The 23,198-nt window shown below is 41.0% G+C and overlaps 1 protein-coding gene across 3 annotated transcripts in view; it reads left to right on the top strand.

The window, feature by feature from the left end:
* Positions 1-23,198, top strand: part of grid2 (glutamate receptor, ionotropic, delta 2) — a 574,752-nt gene that overhangs the window by 505,952 nt on the left and 45,602 nt on the right. For all 3 annotated transcript variants that reach the window (XR_011979819.1, XM_072681911.1, XM_072681910.1), the window contains exon 13: positions 11,015-11,210. Coding sequence is in view for 2 of the 3 variants with exons in the window: in XM_072681911.1 (XP_072538012.1) it covers positions 11,015-11,210 (196 nt within the window). In the remaining variant the exon portion in view is untranslated. The remainder of the gene's footprint in view (positions 1-11,014; positions 11,211-23,198) is intronic.

Consider the following 23,198-nt stretch of genomic DNA (forward strand, 5'->3'; position numbering starts at 1 on the left):
TGGTAAAACCTTTACATTTGATAGAATCATCACATTATGTGGCAGTCCTTTAAGCTTTAAAATGTTTCTTCACACTTCACTCATGTCTCAGTTACAGAAATAGTTCTTTACAGTTCCTTCTACTGTGACGTCGATCTGCAGAACCTGTTCTTGGAATTCTTTTTAAGAATGCTTATCGCTTCCTGTTTTCTGTCATATTTAACATAATTTCAGTTCAGGGATTCCAAAGGTATGGGCTGTCCATCTCAGAGGCCTTTCAGACATTTTTTTTGTCCATTATGAAGCATATAAACTGAATCTAAAGCTAATGAGAAAGCTAATGGATAGATGAGAGCTTCAGACATTCGTATACATCTGCACTCTTGAATAAGAGGATTCCTGAATGGCTCTTCTCTTGGATGTACAGTTATAGAAGAACTTCTCTAACCTCTAAAACTCTTAAAACTTGCGTCTGAAGGGTATTATTCTTATTCTTATTACTACATGTAAAACAATATTAAAGTTATTCATAAATGATAGGTTCCATTGATTTTTGAAAGTGAAACCTAAAGTAAAACCTAAGGTAAAATGTTGTAAAGTTCTACACACTTATACAGCATCAAATTGCTTCTATGTCATTGCCCAGTAGCAGCCTTTTTGCATCCACTTCTATATTATTGCACAGTGTGTGCAAACCCCTTACTTACTCACATGTAGATGTCTAATCACCAACAACTCACCATGATCTGACTGCCTTTTTGTGATTTTCGCAGACTAAACTGCTTGATTTTTGTGGCATTATCATGCCTCAGTGTTTTCAATCTTTTTTTTTTATAAAGTTTACCTTAAAAGATATAAAGATGACTTTTTAAAGATTAGCTTGTTTTAAATGTAGCTTTAAAAAAACTCTTGGTAAGCATATTACCATCCTGTTCAAAACAAAGTTTGTCTCTGAGAACAAAGAACATGCAAATCAACAGGCTTTAAATTTAAATTTAAATTTACATTAAAATGATGATGTAAAGAGAGCTCCTGCACAGCACAGCCATGTAAATATTGATGCTATAAACAAAAGATTGCAAGATAGATTCCCGGTGATCGCATAGCCATCTGTGACCAGAAGTAACAGAGAGTTACTGGGTGGGTAGAATGGCCTTCCCTTTTCCCTCATTACATCTGTTCAATTTGGGTGTCTGTTAGCTGAAGTTACAGAACTCCTCCAGTAAGTGTTCATCTGTCTAGTAACATTGTGTTAACGGCAGTTTGAAAAGGATGTAGTGACTGACTTAGTGTGATTTAGAGGAAGCACATGCTAGCTGTCAGCCTTCCAGAGCGGGTGGCAATGTGAGATAGCTTGGGGAAGTCCTAGCTAGTGGGTAAGAACTAAAAATGACCAAATTGAGTAGAAAATTGTGGGGGAAAAATTATGTGATGAAAATTGACTACAACAACAAATTGCTCACAAATAGACCTTCCACATGTGCTCCACCAACTGTGCGTTTTGCAAAATAACTTTTAGAGAAATATTAGAATATCATACATATTTAGAAAATCTGCAAAGAATATATTAGAATAAAGTATTAGAACTTTCAGAAGCGCTGCCTGGCTCTCAACTATTAGGGACATAGCAGCTAATGTGCAAAAACAGCCATAAATACAAGCCTGGAAAAGACTGAGAGGATCAGTTTTGCCGACAGATCACTAATTTAGAGAGGGACTGTCTATTAAAATCCATTAAAAATTGTTTAGAGGAACCAAAAAGGGGGTTTTCTGTGGAATAGCACCAGAGAACCTGCGTTTCTTACCTTTTCTTCTGAGAATGCACCTGGCCTGAAAGGTTGGTGTGATGAGGACTAATCCAATAAACCCCACCCTAGCGGAACATTCTCCATTCTTCCAATGTGAAGAGAAGCCGGAATCGGCTGATTGTATCAATTACTCCCCAGACACAGTCATGCAAACATGGGTGGTGTGCTACACACACATACAAACACACACACACACAAGTGAAAGCAAGGCAGCACACAGGACTTTGCTGACAGGCTGTGTGCAAATGAATACATATGAGAGCCAAATGCCACTTTCACCAGACTTACTCTGCAGCCTAGAAAATCAATCACTGCCTGGCGAAGGCAACTTTGTGTCCAGGTATGTGTGTGTGTGTGTGTATGTGTGTGTGTTTTTGTGTGTGCCGTGTTATGTGTTCTCCCAGGGCATGTGAGCCCCCTATTTAATTTTCCTGTATGCTACAAATTATCTGTCATTGCCATACCGGTGACAATGATGCACAGGTAACACACACAGGGGAAGGGCCTATGGGACAAACACACACACACACACACACACACACACACACACACACACACACACACACACACACAAAATGACAGACAAAGTCAAATGAATGCAGCTGATACCGTTTAGCAGAGAATGAGCAACTAGGCCATCTTTAAGTGCTCCTCTAAACAGACAACATCGCCATTGCAGCTCGGCTGCTATGTCATACCATTCTGTTTCAAAATGAAGGGCCCTTTGTATACAGCCCAGAAATGCAGCCTATTTTTGAAGCTAGTTTGAGGATGCATCTGTATTGTCCCTCCTGGCCCTCTGTTACCCACAGTTCAAGAACAGCACCAAACGAAGACTTACGAAAGGTTAGTTTATGTAATTAGAATTAATTTCCATGAAGTATTGAACACAAGAATTCTCTGGGAGATCATGACTCTTCACGTGACTCCTCACTCCTATTCACATTCTCTGGAATTCTAATGGCTGACACCTGTGTGTTTACTCAGATAGCTATTTTAGCATAGTGATGAAGCCCGGGCTTTAGACTGAGCAAGTTGCGAGGTATTGAGTCAGTTTTGGTGATGAACTGGGCATTACTGATCTATGTATATTTTCTGTGTATAACCTTTTTCCCTTTGGATTATTTACCTGCATTTTGGTTTCTGGATTACGACTCTTTGCTTGTATTTTGGACAACATTTTTGCCTTTGCCCTTTTGGACTGTTTGCACCGTGTCATGTTTGTGCTTTTACATTTGATCTGTCTTTTGGAACTGACCTCGGCTTGTGTATCGACCACGAACTTGGATTGTGCTTATTCCAGGAAAGCCTCACTTGTATTTTACATCTGCGAGTGTCTGACCCTGTTCGGCACCCTACCACGGGACATTTTAAAAGGCATGACCTCGCAGCCTGGTTAGTCTGTTCCATTTGTGTGATCAATAGTCAACTAAGAGTTTTAATACGACAGTTCTACCGTCAAGCCGCCCAAACTCTGATGCAATGTAGGCTTTGAATGTGAGAGGGAGGGTCAAGAGGGAGGGGTTAGTGATCTTAAGGGACAGGGACTCAATCTAAAAAGTGTAATCTTTACCTGATTGACTATTTTAGGTTGATAAGTGAAGTGCAGCGGCTTTACAATACAAAGCGATTAGAGTCAGCAGTTGCAGTTTCATCCTGCTCACCCCCTCCCGCTCTTCCTCTCGCTCACGTTAGATAAGATGCAATTAAATAAAACATAATCAGGTTCATCATTAACATAGTCGAGTCTTGAGAGTTGAAAGATAAGCACACGCACTCACACTTGGAACCACATATGTGCACAGCATAAGCTCTGCTTAGCATGCACTTCAGCCCTTCACTCGTCTTCCTTCCTCTCTGCGAGGGTCCCTAAATCCAACTCAGTTATTGGTGTAATCATATAGGCGACGCCTAGCAGTGATGGAGTTAATTATGCTTGTACAATCTCTCATCTCACTAAACATCTAACGGTGAAGAGGGGTTACCAGGGAAATGAGTGGAGTGTGTGTGTGTGTTTCTTTTTCACTTTGTTTATTTTCCTTTGCATTAGATTGTCATTAATGAGCTTGTGCTTAGATCGCTTGGTTCTACTTCTATGCAGCTAATTAGGATTTCCATAAATTTAAATGTATTATCTTTTAATGTGTAGACAGTGCCGGGGTCATTACAGTAATAATTACAGCCTAAACTCCACACCCAGGGGTCTGTTGTGGTTAAAAGCAAGAGACGAGCTGCGGCAGTCAGGAAGCGCTGAAAGATTTATGAAAAAGGAGGGAAAAAAGAGGCTCAGATCTCATAATTAGATAGTTTTGTGTCATGATTGGAGTTTGATTACGGGATAGATAGGCTGTAAAAGCTCAATCATGTGTGTGTGCGCGCACTTCCAGCCCGTTTAAAGAGATGCTGTTTGACTAGCTCGCCAGATCTGAAGCTCAAAGCGACTGATTGGAGCACTGTTGCTAAACTGTCCGATTCTATTGACCGGGCTACTCTTAACCTGCTGTCTGGATCAGGCCATTAAAAGCTAACTGACACATTCACTCCAAACAGTCCACTTTAAACACATAAGAAGGAACATCAAAGCCATTTGACAAAAACAAGGAAAAACATTCCAATTGAAGAACTCTTCATATACAGCCCAGAAATGCAGCCTACTTTTGGAGGCTATTTCAAGGGCGCATCTCCTGGCCTTCAATTACCCACAGTTCTCTGTGCACATACAACAAAAAAGGAAAAAAAAACAGCTCCACAACAATGGTGGGAAACGAAGCCTAACAAGTTTGTTTAAAAATTCTTTAGGAAGTTTATTATAATTCATTTGTGTTTTTATGATATTGTATCATTGCCGATTGGTTCAGGCGGTTTTACACTGCAGCAGCTAAAGTGCCCCTATTTATACCTGTGGGTGTTCTTTGGTTGGTCAGAAGTTGCACAGGGATAAGAGCTCTCACATTTGCCCCCATTAGTGCCTAAAAAAGACCTATTTTTATTTCAGTCTTCACTGGCCTGTCATATTATAAAATCCAGAAATATGTTTGGGGTAAAATGTTTAATGCTACCCATACTGTTGCATGAAAATAGAAATACTTGCAGTCTGCATATCAATGTATCACAGTCAGAGTCAGAGTTAAAATGAACCTTACTAGACACCACCTCCCATTATAGATTGGTGTAATGAGCCATCCGTTTACATTCGGGTGTTCAGGTCAATGAGGCCACACCCCAGGAACACATGTGCTGACATCGGATGTGTTTTCCTGGTACTTTATTGCTCATATGTTGTGTTGAGCTGCAGTTTGTGCTGCAAGAATCATGTGAGTCGAATGTTACCAGGCAGATTACAGCACTGATGTGCACTGACAAAAGCATGATATGATTTTTATTTCACTTATTAGGTGCAGATCCTTGTACTGCTACATTCCCACCAACAGTGAACTGAATCAGCATTCAGTTGGAAGTGGGTATTTACAATCTGAAGTACAGAAAAATCTACTAAAGGATAAACTAAAAAGACTAGATCATTTAGGATCAGCACACTTTAGATTCCACTTAAAGCAGCTTTATGTAGCACTTTTACCCTAAAATAGCAGCTTCAAAATCATGTTGATGCTCCACTGACCTGAAAGAGAGAGAACAGTGTCTATATCAGTGCTGCTCTAGGCTCGGAGCGCTGCTAACTGCACCATGTAACTCTGGTGAAGTGTGCAGGAAGATGATCATGAGAACTGTGTAACGATGCAGAGTTGTATTTGTGTAAAACCCTGTAGTATTAAAGTTTTACTCTACCGCCTCAGTCTACATGCTTCTTTCACTTCACATGTTTAAGCTGTACCACTTGACTTCTCCAGTAATGGATGTGTAAAACAAGGGGTGACTCAAAGCACAAATTACACTTCCTGACTGTAAAGGAAGCCCATGAGCAAGAAATACAAGGTTGCCATAATGTCGCTTTAAATGAGAGTTTCCAATGACACGTTACTTCATTTTTTAATTATCTGCTTCCTAAAGAATACTAAATATAAACTGACTGTTCATTTTGGGGTTCGTTGACAGCGTCAGGCATCCCTTCAGGAGAATTTTGTGTTCTGTTACACAGTGTAGGTTATTACATAACTGAATTTTGGGAGAAGGACCACGCCGCAAACTTCTCCTCCTGGCCCTTCTTAGTCCAACTCTGTGTCGAACAAAACGTCGCACCCACCTCCACCCCCTCTCCCCCCTTTCTTCCATCACTTGTATTCTTCCATCAAACTAGACTACAAGCCAAAAAGATTGAGTCCACCTTCACGTTCGGAGCGTGGTCCGTACTAGCAAATTTGAATTTGAATTTTTGTGTTTAATGGTTTGACTGGGACACCTGAACAACTGAATTTCAACCACTCATGTGGGAACATGTTGTTTTCCATTTACACGTCAGAACATGTTTTTAGTGCTGATTGCAGCACAATGTTACTGATTTGGAGAGGCACAAAGTATTCCCAAGCTCTGAAAACAGGATGCATACTATTGCATGGCTGTACCCAGCCAGCACAATAGACACTGCAGTGAAGTGCTTCTGTTTGTTGGATGTTCAGCTCATTCTGCTTTTGATGGAGGAAAGATGAAATAGCGACAAGAGGCAACATGTCTAAGTGAAAAGGACCTTGATCTGCATATGCAGTGGGATTCTGTGGATAATTACAGCAAATGGTTTGACTCATAAGTGTGGCTTTGTTGTGCAGGAATTAGAAGTATATTTATACACTGTAATCACAGTTTCTTGAAAGATATATTGGTCAGGCCCAACCCTATGGCGGTCATCGCTGCATCAATTGATTGTGTATGCCACCAATGTTATGTGCATTTTTTGGATATTAATTTATGTTTGACGTTTCCACCGACACATCATACTTTCAGCACAAAAGAGACATTTTGAAATTAAAGAAATAAATATTAAAAATACTTTAGCATCCTCAAGTGGCTGAACTCTTCTTTGAGCGATGCCATAAAAGAACAATTGTTGGTTCCATAAAGAACCGCTTTTGTAAAAAGAGCTGTGAGTGTAAAGAACCCTTGAATTAGGAAAGAGCCTAATTAGAGAGCATCTCTATAATGCATTTTAGCATCCATAAATGAGGATAACCATACATGAATATTGTTTTACCATTAGTATGATATGTGTGGGTACTGCAATTGGCATGTGTCACTTTAAAACAGAATTATGTCTTGCAAAAAAATACCCAAACATAATGGATTGAATGACCTATTATTACAAAATTAAGTACTGAATATGTCAGTGCCATTAAATGTGGCTTAGCCTATCAGATTGAAAAAAAAATAGATTGAGCAGAGATGTTGCTGGTCTGATATAGTTTTCCAGAATAATTACTGACATTAACTTAAATTATCCTATATATTCTACTGTAAATGTAAAGCTGCTTTGTAACAATTGGGAATTGGGTCAACTTAGCACAAACATGCCAAGCTCTGGTACTTGCTTGGGAAAAGCTTTTTCTTTCACTTTTCTTTTTCATTTTGCCCCTGCTTTTGGCAGTAGTAAATGGAAATTGGTATTGCTTACCTACAACATATTCTTTACATTTTTAATATGTATTTTTCTTTGTTTGCTATTTGTTGTTATACCAAGCAGCACTTGCTTCCGATATTAGAATCCATTACCTTCTGAGAATGTGGTTTGTAGCGTATTGCTGTCACACAAAATGTTCTTTTTTTGACATTATTTAAATCTGGTCGTTCTTTATATTGTGTCAAAATTCCATTATGAGTGGACCAATAGAAATGCTCCAAAATGACTTGTACTAAAATCTTTTTACATTGACTTCCTTTGAAAGTTAAGAAGTAGTTTTATAAACTTTTTGTAATGACAACTGTGTTATCCATTTTGGTAGCAAACTTTTGGTCATTAATGTGCATTACCATATTACCTGTTACCATATTACATTTTGTTTTTCAATATTTCATTTTTGTTTTCTGTAAGAATAAGTAGTAAATTTCTTGCCTCAAGGCAGCCTAGTTATTTTAATAACTTAATTTTCTTTGTTCTACAGCATCAATATGAACAAACATACAATGCTTTATCATTTAAAAGCTCATTTTTCTGTCATTATCTGCAACAACATTGATTCTGTTTCATTGAACACAGAGAATATTGTTCACAGTAGTGAATACATACTTCCTCTCATGCTTCTGATTCTCCCGCCTTGGATCCGGGTGTCTGACATTTGACAGTCTTACAAGACGTGTCCATCTAATCGGAGGAGGGTCAGAAGCAGCAGGTCCCATGGGGCCTATGGGCCGGAGGCTGACCGAGACTGGTGCTGAGGAGCCAGCGCCAATGCCTATGGCCCTGCTAGTGGGCTGTCGTGGGCAGCTCATTCTGTGGATGACACTTTCCCAGCTCGAGCAAAGAGGCCGTTTAAGCTCCTCTAATGTCAGGATGTCAGCAGATGGATGACTGCAGAAAGGGTGAGAATGGTTTCTCAAAGGGAGAAATCGCTGTAGCCGAGCCTCATACCATTTGACAGCCAGAAGAGCACAGCATGACTGAAATTCCTCTACAATGAAGAACATTCAGAGTCAGTTTATTACGTACGACAGTCTTGTAGCTATACTCCGTGGCCATTTCAACAGGAACACTTTTCATGAAGCTGCACTTTGTGTAGCCTGTCTGCTACTGCTCATCATCCATCAACGGAAAGGGACCACCATTGGACCATTGTTGACCAGATCTTTTTGGAGTGGTGGACCACTCTCAGCACTGCCATGACACAAAGATAGCAGTGGCATGTTTGCATTGGAAAACGTGTGACAGCTATTACCACCTGCTTTAGTGGGCACAGCAAATGCTAAAGCGGTTTGATTTGTTTCTAAAGAGAAGATAATCATATACTCAGCATCATCCTCTAATGGTGTAATGGAATTGGGATTTTTCCCTGAAGTCCGTTTATCACATTTGTACTACAGTGAATCATAACTCACTCCATTTTGCCTTAAACTCTTAAATTTCTTACCTTGAATGGTTCTTTGAGTGACACCATAGAAGAACTACTTTTGGTATCATATACTGTGAAGAAGCTTGATGAAGAACCTTTACATCAAATGAAAGTTCTTTACACCTTAGATGAAGAACCTTTACATCTCCATTAAACACATGACAAGCGGTTCTTCCATGGCATTGCTCAAAGAACCGAAAACAGTGTTTGTCTCAACTCCTGGCCCATAGACCACAAGTGGGCCGTAAGGCACCCTCTATTGGTACACAGGCCTATACTCTGGGCTAGCAGCAGATTGTAGCAGGCCAGTCATGGCAATTTCTCATGAAAAATTAGTACATGAATTGACTGACTGAAAAACAAACATTTTAGGCTGATTTAAGCTCAACGCTAAATAAGGATACGTCCATACTACAACAGCGTTCATTTTGTCTGTATTTGTACACATTCTCTGAAAGCTTATGGACACGGACAGGTCGGAGTACCACTAGAAATTGTGGGCGCAATGTAGCCAATAGTTCAAGGGAAACATTACCACTGCCATATGGACATGACGAAGAACAAACAATGGAAATATCTCTGTCCACATCTTGCTTTGTATTTAATGGCCTCACAGACCACCGCTGTTTTCATGCCATTGCTGCTTTTGTTGTTTTTTTTTTCATAGTAGTAAGTACATTATCACCACTTCCTCCACAATTGCCCTGCTTGTTGTCAGAAACCTAGTGAATGTATTGCTTAACCTGCGTGCCAATGTGAAGGACACAGGGGAAGTGGCAGTAACATAGTTTAAAACTATGGGATGAGCATTTTCATACGTAAAAGCAGTATAGCCGATTGCACCACATTCTAAAAGCACAAATTACAGCATGAGTTTAGGCGGAGCTAAACTGCAGTAATCTGAATAGGCAGGTAAAGGCATTGATTTCATGTTACACCAGATCTGATTCTGAAATCCAGGCCCCCCTTTATTCCCCTTTGCTGCATTACAGCCTCAACTCTTCTCAAGAGCCTTTACAGTAGATGTTGAAACATTTGTTGTGAGGATTTGATTGCATTCAGCCGCAAGAGCATTAGTGAGGTCAGGTACTGATGTCGGATGAATGGCTCTTCATAAGAACTTCAGCTCCTTTTTGAGGGTCTGACTCTCCAATGGACATAGTTCCACTGCTTTACAGGCCAGTGCTGGGGGGCTTTTTACCCCTCCGGCTAACACTTAGCATTGGGAATGGTAACCTTAGACTTATGTGTGGCTGCTCTTTTCCATTGGTGATGCTTGTCTATGGAGATTAAACAAGCTCTGTTTGTTTGCTTCTGCATGTCACCCCTTTGCCCTCCTGTGGAATATTTTGTCACTGCAGCCCACTTGAGCTTGGTCTTCATGGGGTCCGCATGATGATGATGACACTCTAGTCTATGCATTCATTAAGGTTTTGGATGGGGGGGAATTAAGCGTGGAGAATAATTGGGAGCAATGAAAGATTAACATTTGTGGCCAAGTTCATTATTAACATTTGTGGTCGAGTTCATTAAACCTTAAAAAGAGCACTGAAGAAGCACTAAAGGAGGATGTTAAGAAGATGACAGCTGTCTAATGGAATAATATTCAAGAAATTAAAAGCCAGCTCAGCTATGTGCCGTAATCTCTAAAGTACCAACGCTGTCTTCCAGCTGACCTCCTTGCGAAGGTCTAATTAGAGCGACCGCTTGCGCAGACTTGTTGAACTTAAAAAGTTATCTGCGAATCGTGTTGGAGAAGCCTTGGCAAACCATGAGTAACTAGATTAATTAAGAACTAAATACTGGTGTTTAAAATAAATAGTGTTTACTGTACTTTAAGCTGTAATGTTTGAACGAGCACAAGCTTTTTTTTATTTTCCTGCCTAAAGGTGTAGATGGTTTATTACAGTTCCCTGTTTACTCAACTCAGATATTACCTTCTGCAGGCAGTGCAAGTCTCTTGCTTGGCCAACTTTTAATTGGATGTAAGATTAACTGAAAGGTATAACCAGACTGTGTAGATAGAATCTGCATATCCTGTCCTGTGTATGTTTGTGTGTGAGAGCGAAAAGAGAGAGTGAGGAAGAGACAGGTGAGACAGGTGCTTAGGCATTGCATATTTGGTGTATATCGTATTAGAGAGTAAGAAAAAGAGAAGGAAACAGCTTAAATCTAAGCACTAAACATAGTAAGCAGTATTCAGTTCATGCTGAATCATCTCCGTTCTCTTTGCAGGTCACTACAGGACCTGTCCAAGCAGACCGAGCTTCCTTACGGCACTGTGCTGGACTCTGCTGTTTATGACCAGTTGCGCAGTAAAGGCATGAACCCCTTCGAGCGAGACCCCATGTACTCCCAGATGTGGCGGATGATCAACCGGACTGGAGGGGCCGAGAACAACGTGGAGGACTCGAAGGAGGGCATTCGCAAGGTACAGCAAACCTTCACACAGCCTGAGTGATGATACCACTACCAAAAGTTTGGACTATTTCAAATAATATAAAAGTAACACTGCTATGGATTACCTATTGGTATTGCTATGGTACTGTGTTATTATTGTAAAAAAATGTTGAAAAAAATTGAGATGTAGATGCCCAAACTAGCAGAGTCGTATAAAGTTGTGTCTTTTATTGAGCACATTCTTATTGAGATCCACAGTGCAGGCTAGAAAAAGTAAGTGAACATCTGTATTAATGACTCCTCCAATACCTTATTGGCAGGAGATGTTTTAGTTAAGGAGACGAGATTGGAAGTGTGTGTTTCACAGGTGCTTTGCATGCTAACTAAAGGCTCACAAAGCCTGGTTGCTGACAAATCTGTGTGTTAGTGTGAACAATGCATTAATGCCAACAACTTTAGGAAGACTACAGAAATGCAAGAAGCTGGAAAAGACTACACAACTATTGCTATTGACCTGATTGTGCAATCCATGGTTTGAAAAAGGATGAGAGATCATGGAGGAAACAATGAATTCAAAGGTGTGTGATGTTCAATTCAAATGTTTATTAGGAGAATATAAGGGCAGCAGTCAATGACCTTAAGCTGAAGAGATGGATTAATAGTTGGGTAATGCAACAAGACAATAACTCTCATGAAGTTTTATATGCAGGAGGAAACATTTGGTGACGGCTTGCTGCTAAAAAGGGGCCACAGGTTATTCAATTCAAGGGTTAACTTACTTTTTCTAGCATGCACTGTGGTAGTTTTCTCAATGTGCACAAAAAATATCTGAAGGAAGTTAAAAGTTATTACTGAATACAATTACAACAATTATTACAATTCAACTGACAAGCAATTCCAAACTTTGGAACAATAGCATAAGCAGCAGAGAATATTGTGCATTGCCGACACCTTTGAAGACATGCTTGATGTTTCCTGAATGAAGTTATCAAAAGAAAAATGAGCTAATGTGGCTTAATGATGTGAGGTATGAATGATTTCACTCCAAACATTCCCCCGCTAATTACATGCCATTACGTCGCAGGTTAATGCTTTATTTGTTAACCCAAAAAAGCATCTTTTTTTCTCCTTCCACTCCTCTTCCAAGGTTGTTTTCATTTTGTGAATTTAAGTTGGCTTGCAAAGCTGCAATTAAATAGGCTGGTAAGTGAGCAGGGTATGAAAGCGCAGGTTTTTAACGCCTCCGTCTAATGAATGGCTAATTAAGGCTTGTTGCCATTACTCAGCGCTTTGCCGAGGCCATCTCCACTCACAGGTGTTCTGATGATAAATATTGCATGGCAGGGCCGCATCTTTGCGGCACAAGCCACGGATACATACGCCTCTCTTTTCCTCCTATCTCTTGTCCCTCTCTCTCTCTCTATCTCTCTCTCTCTTGTTCGATCTTAGAAAAAAGCCATAATCATGGTAAAAGTACCCTTTTCTTGTCCTTGATGAAAGTATCCCTGTCTTTGATGCACAATAGCGCTACTGTTGAAGCCGCTGAAAATCTTTTGCCAGTTATTGCGTCGGCCATGGTGCCAGCATGTGCATATGGTGTGCTCTGTCTGCAATGCTGTGTTATAAAATCAATCATAGAGCCAGCCCCCCCCCCCCTTTATGTTGCATTTTTTTCTATTCCTTTGCCAAATCTGGGAATTATCTGTGAAAGGTGTGAAAATACCAGCGCGAGTTCAAATGAAAATCGCTGAGACGTGATGTAGTACCAGAGCGAGATTGGGTTTCTTTATCGTGAATGAAACAGGGCAGATAAGGCTGATAGGGCTAACATAATGAGATAATGGCAGCTCAGGTCCCCTCAGCCATTGTTTAGGACATTTGCATTTGCATGGTCATGTCGCCTCGTGGCCCCTCACTGTTAGCCAGCCATGTTCCATTGCACTCAACCTCAGAATGTACTATTGTTTTAATGCTGTTCAAAAAAGGTCTTCCATTTTTCAAGGAGTGTGTGCATGCAGCCGTTTCAACATGGTATGGCACGGCACCTTAGTTAAAGAGAGGCTTCACGTTGTGCACACACTCTCACGCCTACAGGTGAAGGGTTTTAAAGCACGCGTCTCATTTTGATGAGAGCGGTGATTGTGTAAGCCGATGAGTGAATGAAGTCTTTTTTTCATAATTTAAAATGACTTCATTAACAGCGGCTTATGAGCCCAGTATATCTCTGAGAGAAAGAGAGAGAGTGCAATAGGAGAAAGAGAGAGCACTAAAGGGGAGAGAGAAAGAGAAAAGTGAAAGCGAGACACTAAAAGATAGAGGGAGTTAAAGGCAGTCTATATGAAAACGTAAATAATGTCTGCTACTAATTACTATAGTTTTATTTTATATTAGTTTATATTTATTAGCTTTTTATATAATTAAAAAATAATTGCTCTATTTTATATTATTAGTTTTACTATTATTACTATATTTGCCTTTTTATATAAAAAGAATGATTAATACAGTAGTAATAGTAGTTTATATTTGTTTACCTTTTTAAAAATGTATGTAAATAAATAAATAAATATTATAATAAATTTTATCTTAATTAAATTAATTAAAAATTCTAAGATTTTATATTAATTTATCACTGTTGTTGTATGATTGTGATTATCATTCATCTTAGTAAGAGAGTTGGGAGGGAACAAAAGAAAAAGAGAGTAGAATGAGAATAAGAAATAAGAAGAGGAACAGAGATGGAGCAAGAGCAAGAGGAGGAACAGAGACAGCGAGAGAAGGAGAGAGAGAGAGGGAGAGAGAGCAAGTGGAGGGACAAGAGAAAAGCTGCATGAGAAGGGAGACAGACAAGACAACAGAGAGAGAGAGAGAGAGAGAGAGAGAGAGAGAGAGAGAGAGTCCACAAGAGTAAGAGAAGGGGGGAGAGAGAGGAGAGAAAACTGTAAGAGACAAACGGAGCAGAGAGAGAGAGAGAGAGAGAGAGAGAGAGAGAGAGAGAGCAAAAGGGAGTGAGAAAAAGACCAGACAGTGGGAGAGATGAGATAGAAAGCTAGAGAGAATGAAAAAGAGAAAGAGCAAGAAGAGGGATAGAGACAGAGCAAGAATATGAAAGCGAACAAAGAAGAGAAAGTGAGGAGAGAGAGAGTGGGAGAGAGACACAGAAAGAGAGCAGAGAGAGGAGAGCTCTCTCTTATGCAGCTCCTCTCTCTGCTCTCTTTCTGACTGAACGTGAGGAGAGAGAGTGCAGGAGAGAAGAAAGAAAGTGGGAGGAAGAGAGAGAGGGAGAGGGGCAGGGGTGGTGAAGGTAGGTAAAGAGGCCAGTAGGGAAGGAGGGAAAGATGGAGAGCTTAGGAGAAACTCCTCTACAAATGGAGAACTAATGATGCTTCCCTCGTTCTCTTTCTCAGTCCGGCGGAGTTTGAGCGAGCGCTCATTACCAAACGAAGCTTTACTCTTTCTTTCATTACACAAACACGTATTTATCACGCCGCTCTCAGTCAGCTCATTAGCTCGTTGTCATGCTGAAATATGGAGAGAGGCGACGTGCGGCGGGAGGCATAACAACAATCGTTACCGCTCACCGAGGCTGGAGCCGTCTCCGGCAGGGGTGCCGGACGTCCTGTGGGTGGAAAACACCCCTGAGAAGGGGGATTATTGCTCTTCAGCACCTGTGTGGCATGCTGGAGGGATCTGCGGGGGGATCAGATGGGCCCGCAGTGCTGGAGATGCAGTGTGTTAGCGCTGAAGTGCCGCAGTGTGTTAGTAGCACCCTGTTTGCCACTTATCAGAAGGCAGAGGTTGGCCTCTGGAGCTTTCTGTTTGATGGTCTCAGCGGCAGTAATGACTGTGTGAGTGTGTGTGAGTGTGTGTGTGTGTGTGTGTGTGTGTGTGTGTGGTGCTGGAGGTTCCTTCTATGCTGGAGAGCCAGTGTCAATAATATCCTTGCCCTGAAAGCAGCGAGTGTTTATCTATTTATCTGGAGTAAACACCAGAGTCTCTGCCAGTGTTAAAAGTGTGATCACAGGCAGGTGTGAAGAAGCTCAAGAAGCTGAAGTGTGAAAGTTTCCTCCAGCATCCTCTGCTGTTAGAGACAGAGGGAGAGAGAATGGTGTTGGGGAAGTTTGACTTTAAAGGCCCTGTATTAAAGCATCAGCAGGCCTCGAAGGGTCTTTGTGTTAGAATGAGGGGTGAAAGACTGAAAACGGGGTGAGGAGGGAGGGTTTTGGGGGGTGGTAAAAAGTAAGGAATAAAAGGAAACAGACACATGAGCAACTTTCACATCTGGAGAGAATCAGGTATGGATATTTTTCCATAATTACCCTTGTAGGATATAGCCGGAGATTTTCCGTGTCAGATGCAGAAGGTACTTCAGAACCTGCTGTGAATTCTCCGGATAACGACCTGCTCTGTTAACACATGGGCTCACTCTGCCATTACCCGGACTTTGTACTAGGGGGCAGGCAAGATAGAAGTCCAGGTACAAATGATGCGGACGTTAATGTCCGGAAAAGTCCTGGGTTACTGTGCATGTCTGATAGGGGCAAAAGAGAGGAAAGAAGTAGAGAAGACTGAGAGAGAAGAAATGAGAGAATGGAGAGAGACAGAAAGAAAGAAAGAGGAGAGAGAAAAAGAGAGTGAGCAGGAGAAACAGGACAACGAGCAGTAATTGGGGAAATGGGACAGCTGATCCCTTTCAAATATGATGTTGACTACTGATGAATTGAGACTATTACAATGTGTGCTTTCAGCACACTCCTAATACTCCCGGGCCAATGGTGGTTGCTGCACAGAGCCAGCACAGACCTGGTAATTCCGCCTGTTTAATTGCAGTAATTGTGAATGTATAAACACCTGCTCGTTGCAGAGATACAGTGAACGGTAGAATCGGGCTGTACTTCTTGTACTCTCTGGGTGGGCACACAGTGATGTCACTACTTGTGTATGCTCCGCTAGAAGCCGCTTCTATGGCTCTGGTAGTTGGACAGGCGGCAAGATAGCGTCACAAAACCGATTTTTGGATCATGGAGGAGAGGAGAAGGATTGGTAGGAAAAAATTTGTAGGTTCTAGGGTTTCTGGATGCACCCCTGGTCACTTCATGTGATTTTAAGATTTTAGCCACACTTGGTAGTCAAATACGTCTCTGGAAAGGATTTTTGTTGTACTGGGAGGAGTTTCAGTTCCACAGGGAGGAGGTTTGGTTGTAATGGGACAGGTTTCAGTTGTACTGGGAGGCATTTTGGTTGTACTGGGAGAAGTTTTGGTTGTACTGGGAGGCATTTTGCTATACTGAGGAGTTTTGGTTGTACTGGGAGGGGTTTTGGTTGTACTGGTAAGAGTTTACATTTACATTTAGGCATTTAGCAGACGCTCTTATCCAGAGTGACTTACAAAAGTGCTTTGCTATTTACCCAAGAAAAAACTGCCACTTATCAGAAGGCAGAGGTTGGCCTCTGGAGCTTTCTGTTTGATGGTCTCAGCGGCAGTAATGACTGTGTGAGTGTGAGTGTGTGTGTGAGTGTGTGTGTGTGGGTGTGTGTGTGTGTGTGTGTGTGTGTGTGTGTGTGTGGTGCTGGAGGTTCCTTCTATGCTGGAGAGCCAGTGTCAATAATATCCTTGCCCTGAAAGCAGTGAGTGTTTATCTATTTATGTGGAGTAAACAGAGAGAGAAAGAGAAGACAAGAGAAGGTGAGTGAGGGGACCGAAAGAGAGAAAAGGTAAAGGTAGCAAGGAGGAATTGGGTGAGTATCGGGTGTAAGAGTGAGTGTGAGAGGCAAAGACAGAGAGGAAAGAGAAAGGAGAGAATTTGATTGTAAAAGCCCTTTATTAAAGCATCTGTAGTCAATAGATCTTCATGCTGGAATGAGAGGTGGAGGGGTGAGGATAGAGAGAAAGAGAGGTGAAGACAGGGAGAAACGGGACAGAGGGAGAAATTGGTGAGAAGGGAGAAAGAGGAAAAAAGGAAGATGAGAGACAAAGATACAAAAGAAGGTGGAAATAGAACAGTGAGAGCAGGAGAGAGAGAGATATAGGGAGAAAGAGAGTGAGAGCGAGGTAGATGGGTGGGGAATTGCGAGTGGATGTCAACGCAAAGGGACAAATAGAGGATGAGAAAGGAAAGAAAGGAATGGGGCAGCAGCATTGAAGGGAATCGGCTGAGACTTATCTGCTGTGCTTCTGACTGATTTGGCCGCGAATTGTTGCTAGGCATCTGCAGGAGCTCTCTGGCACTATAGCTTTAAGTGTAGGGGTGGGAGAGAAAGAAAGAGAGAGAGAGAGAGAGAGAGAGAGAGAGAGAGAGAGAGTGCATGAGAGTGGTTGAGGTAAGATAAGAGGACTGCAAAAGAAAAGAAAAAAGCAGACTCACTGGAAGCTAAGCTTAGCAAGCTAAAGTGCTCAGTCTTTACCAGGTCCGGTCACCTCACACAGGACGATCTGTTATAATAGATCACTCCCAGTAAGGAAATCGATGAGAAGCAGTAAAATGGGAATGGACACTGAAGTGATCTGAGCATGATGGAGAGATGGATATGGAGAGGTGGAGGCTAATTAGCAAATTAACTTGAGAGATGAGAGATGTGTAGATATATACTGAATTTAATCACACTGCAAAAGGGCACGGGCTGCCATTTACAAACTCATACAGACAAGCTTAATCTCATGCAATCAATGTCTTGCATTTGCGGTTTCATGTGAAACAGTTCATATTAGGAATAAGTGACCATACAGTGTGATCTCACTTAATAGAAGATTCATTGGTTTCATTTTGGAATTTAACCTGAGTAACAGATCAAAAATACATTGCACACAAAATATTAAAACTCTGTCCCCATCTCTTCACACTTCCACACCTACAAGATCCCCAATTATTCATATTTAAGCATTTGAATATCTATATTTATTCGAAAATGTCTAAGCAATGTCTCTTAAATACACCTTATACCATACCATGTGGCCCAGCTCGACTAGAGATCGTTGATGATGGCTCAGGCACTCTCCCTTTCACTGTCTGAGCTCTGCATGTTATCTTGTCTCTCGCTTTCTCCCTCTTCATCTTGGTGATGCTTTCCCTCCTTCATATCTTCACCGCTGTGGTGTTCTCCCACCTCCTCCTGTCCCTGGTCGCCTTGGCCTTGTATTCTATCACTGTGTCATATTTTTGTTGCCCTTCTCTCTTCTTCTCTCTTTCCTTACACCTCAGCTTCAGCATTTACCTTGCTCCATCGTTCATTTTCTATTTCTCTTTGGTGAGAAAAAAAAATATGTATGCTACCTTTCCTCTTCAAGATTCAAAGTAACTTTATAATGTTTTCCATAACAGCCTTCGAATCAGTATTAACTTTTATAGTCATGACTAACGCCAGACCATGTTGTAGCTTCTAATGGCAAATATCTGGTTCCTTTCACCACCACTGTGAATAATATTGACTCAGACAGTTTCTCTAAAATAGAGCGTTTCACCATTCTATTATAAACTACATTAAAATGGGCCAAATTAGACCTATAGGCTATGGTTTTTTTTAATGAGTATGTCCTTTTTTTAAAAAATATGAATGGTAATGCATTCTGTTCAGATAGTTAAAACTTATCAGGGATTTTTAAAAGCTGCACAGCCCTATTTAGAACTGAGGAACAGAAACATTCCCATTATCTGGTAAGTTGGGCTGGCATCCAGAACTTATCTATCTGCAGAAATTGACTTGATCCCTCAAATAAGCCCTTGAGGTAGCCAACTAGCTAAGCAGTTAGCAGTTGCCAAGCCAAGAAGACTCTTCTTTTACATATTTTTATTACCAAGTGGATACTTTCGAGCCTGGCCTTTCTGATGCATGTCAGTAGGCTTACTCAGGCTTTCAGAGTCTTCAAACTAAGCATTTTTAGTGTCATGTCTAACTGATTCTAGTTAGCTTTATGTGTATTTGACTGCACAGTACCTAACATGGCATGTGTGTATATATATATATATATATATATATATATATATATATATATATATATATATATATATATATATATATATGGATGTTTTTAAGACAGAATCCAATGGCACTTCTTAATAAGCATCCAGTGAGCAATTAATTTGCACAGGAACTGTAGCACCGAAACACTTACTTAAAACTGCATTGTAGAGAAAGGGTATTTCTTTCCCCTGTTCTCCTCTTATAGTAGAAAGCCACCACTACAGAACACGCTTTACACATGCATTTCTGGACTTTTGAGAGGTACAGAACCAGCACTAAAATGGAAAGAAGCACATGGACAGATGTGGTACATTAATATTAAAGGATTACACACAAAAATGACTTGAGATACACAGTCTTACACAGTTCCCGCAAGCGTTTCTTTCCCACTTCAGGACAGTTATATAGTGCAGGTAGCAGTGAATTGACAGAGATGCTGTTCTATATATTGCAAGTCAGTGAAGTATTACCATGATTTTGATGCTGTTATTAAATTACATAATACAACATAATGTTGCTTTAAAGCCCTGGGAAACTAAATACTGGGTTTTCTTTCTATTTAAGTTAAACTGGCTCTTCAGGGCCCCCAAATGTGAGTAAATGTTCAAAGTATGTCAAATGCCTGTCTGCTGTATTTCATCAGTATTGCTTTACTATAAATGTTGAATGGGCTGACCAATACCCTTGACCAATCACAAGACTAATGTGGCTTCACCCTTTCTTTGAGTACCTGGGTAACCCTGTCATCCCTCACGCCTGCTGCCTGTTGCTTCTAGAGGTCCCACACAGCATTGTATCTGGGGAGAGCTGTGCCCACCGACCACCCGTACCCAGTGTAGCCAGCTGCCAAAGCGGATGAGCTTGCATACATATATGGGCTGGTAACTAGGTTACAGATATAAAACCGGTATGGTAATATGAACAGAATTGTCAGAGAGGTGTCAGTCACACACATTCATTAGAACCACTCCCAAAATGTTGTGTTTTATCATATTTCTGGTTTATGTTTTCCATTTGAACTTTGCTGAAGGCTTCAATTAACACCCAAGTTTAGTATTATACAAAAGGTCAAAAGGTCAAAAATTCAAAATCTCTGACTCGCTGTACTGCTCTCATTACATGATATTTATCACTGGCAGCCTGTTATGTGGACATAGTGGAGTGCATGCTACACAAGTGGTCTCAGACAAAATTACACTCTCTAATGGAAATAAAAATAAGGAGTGTCCATTATGTGCAAAACTCCAGCTTAAGAAACATTCAAAAAAATAAAGCAACAAGTAACTGAATTTCTGAACTCTGGTCAGCAGCAGCTTCGGTCAATATTCTCGGTCAATATTATTTTTCCCCAATGTTTGTTGTGGTTCTTGGTGCTTGTGCCTCATTCTTTGAGTTTTTTCACACACTTCCACAGGCTATTGCTCATCATTGCTCTTGCTGTGTGTTGTAGAGGAGCTATACAACACTGGAGCAGACTGCATATTTTTATTTACTCATTGTTTAGTTTTTGTACAAACATGTTTGCAAGCTTTTGGTTATTGTTATTCATATGATATTATCCAATGCACCTGTTTTACTTTTAAAATTGTTGACTGTCTGTGGGCTAATTACACTAATGCTGAATTTACAGTAGATGACTATCACAGCAGTCAGTGGAACGTCCTGTCTTTCTTCAGTTTTGCAATTTTTCCAACTTTTGTTGCTGTCAGCTGCAGTGGTAGATAAAGATGGTTATTTTAAAGGTGTTAAGCTCCAGGCCTCTCAAAATCTGAGCTTGACTTGAGCTTGGATGAGAATACTAAACTAAAAATATTCACGCATGTTCAGAACACACTGGACAAGTAAGGTCAGAGAGCTTCAGGGTTTACTGAGTAAGTTGGATTTTCATTTAGCAGATTGTAATTCAAAAATTGTATTCTGCTTTAAATGTTGCGCATTATAATGACTTCCTGGATGTAACTGCTGTACCATTAAACATGGACAATTCCAGTAACAGCCCAGTGAAGAGTAAGCTGATATGGTGGCTCAGCAGGTAGTTTGTGTGTGCTGCAGAGCTCCAGAGGCTGGGGATTCCATTCACAGTCTGTGAGGAGTTTGTTGTGTACGCCATGTGTCCATGTGTGTTTCTTCCTTGTGCTCCGGTGCATTGGCAATAGTAACTCACCCCCTAGGTGTGAGTAAATGGGTGTGTGTGCTACCTTTGCAATGGACTAGTGCCTTGTCCAGGGGGTATTCCTGCCTTGTGGACAGTGACTCTGGATTGGCTCCAGACCTACTGGAACACTAGCTAGGAAGAAGCAGAGAAGAAGATGGATAGATGGATGGATGGATGGATGGATGGATGGATGAATGAATGGTTTGTGGGAGACTTATCTTTGATCCCAGCAACAGGACAAACTGGGATAAATTTGTTTAGTGTGCACTTAGAAAAAGACACCACCTGGTAAAGCAATTATGGGATAGAATGCACACTTCAATGCCTAGTCAATATCGAGATGCAATGTTTGGGAGTACAGTTTTGACATTGCTGCTTTTTTGTGAAATATTTACATATTAAATATAAACAATATAAATACATTCTTTTTCAGAACAGAACTTTAAATCAAATCTTTCAATGCAATCAGGCAATGTTAAATCTTAAATCAATAAACCCATGAATATCCACATTTCGAAAAACATGCGATGCGGTGTTGGAAACCAGTTGTTCCCTTGAAGCATGAAATGGTTGTCTAAAAAAGATGCAAGAGCTTATTTTTACACTTTGAAAATGACTTTTTCTATAAAACCCCCCAAGCCATTGATATTGCCTTCTGGGGCAGTGGTAGCTCAGCGGTTAGAGCGCCGGGATATCGATAACAGGGTTGTGGGTTCGATTCCCGGGCTCGGCAAGCTGCCACTGTTGGGTCCTTGAGCAAGACCCTCTTTGCTCCCCGGGCGCTGGAGTTGGCTGCCCACCGCTCTGGGTGTGTGTGTGTACTCACTGCCCCTAACACGTGTGAGTGTGTGTTCACTACCAGATGGGTTAAATGCGGAGGACACATTTCGCTGTACAGTGTACACTGTACAGTGACAAATACGTGCACCTTTACCTTTTTTTACCTTTTAAAATTGCAAGTGGCTGCGTAAATGAAAGCATGCCTACTTGGTCACAATCAGCTTCTCTGTATAGCCAGAGAACTAAAGTAGAAACTTCTAAAATGTAACCCATCCATAACAGTAAGCACACACATATACTCATACTAGTGATTAGGGCAGTGAGAACGCACACCCGGTGCAGTTAGCAGCCACCTAAGCCACCTGAGGAGCAACTGGGGATTAGGTACTTTGCCCAAGGGTACCTCAACCATGAATGCAAGGGCCTGGGGCTTAAACCAGCAAACAGCTGGTATCAAGCCCACCTCTCTAGCCTTTAAGCCATGGCTGCCACATGTGTGCTAGTGCATGTCAAAACATTTAAATATTGTGAAAAGGTTCACTTCTGTTCATATTTCAAGCCTTTCTTTGTTTTATGTTTGATTAGTATGCCTATAGCTCATGAAAACTGGAAATCCAGTATGTCAAATTCTTAGAGTATTTCATAAGATCAAACAGAAAAGGATGCACAATACAGAAATGTCAAACTTCTGACACATACCCTCAATACTTGGTTGGGGGCTCCTTTAACAAGAATTACTGCATCACTGCAGCGTGGCATGAAAGCAATCAGCTTGTGGCTCTGCTGAGATGTTATTGAAGCCCAGGTTGCTTTGATGGCCTTCAGCTCGTCTGCAGTGCTGGGTCAGGTATTTCTCATCTTCCTTTTGACAGTACCCTATAGATTCTCAATGGGATTCAGGTCCAGAGAGTTGGCTGACCAATCAAGCACAGTAAAATCATGGTCAGCAAAACATTTGGAAGTGATTTTAGCACTGGGGGCAGGAGCTAAGTCCTGCTGGAAAAGCAAATCAGCATCTTCATAAAGCTTGTCAGCAGATGGAAGCCTGAAGTGCTCTAAAATCTCCTGGTAGATGGCTGTGTTGACTTTGGACTTGATTAAACACAGTGGACCAACACCAGCAGATGA

This window comes from Salminus brasiliensis, chromosome 6, assembly GCF_030463535.1.
Source record: "Salminus brasiliensis chromosome 6, fSalBra1.hap2, whole genome shotgun sequence".
NCBI lineage: Eukaryota > Metazoa > Chordata > Actinopteri > Characiformes > Bryconidae > Salminus > Salminus brasiliensis.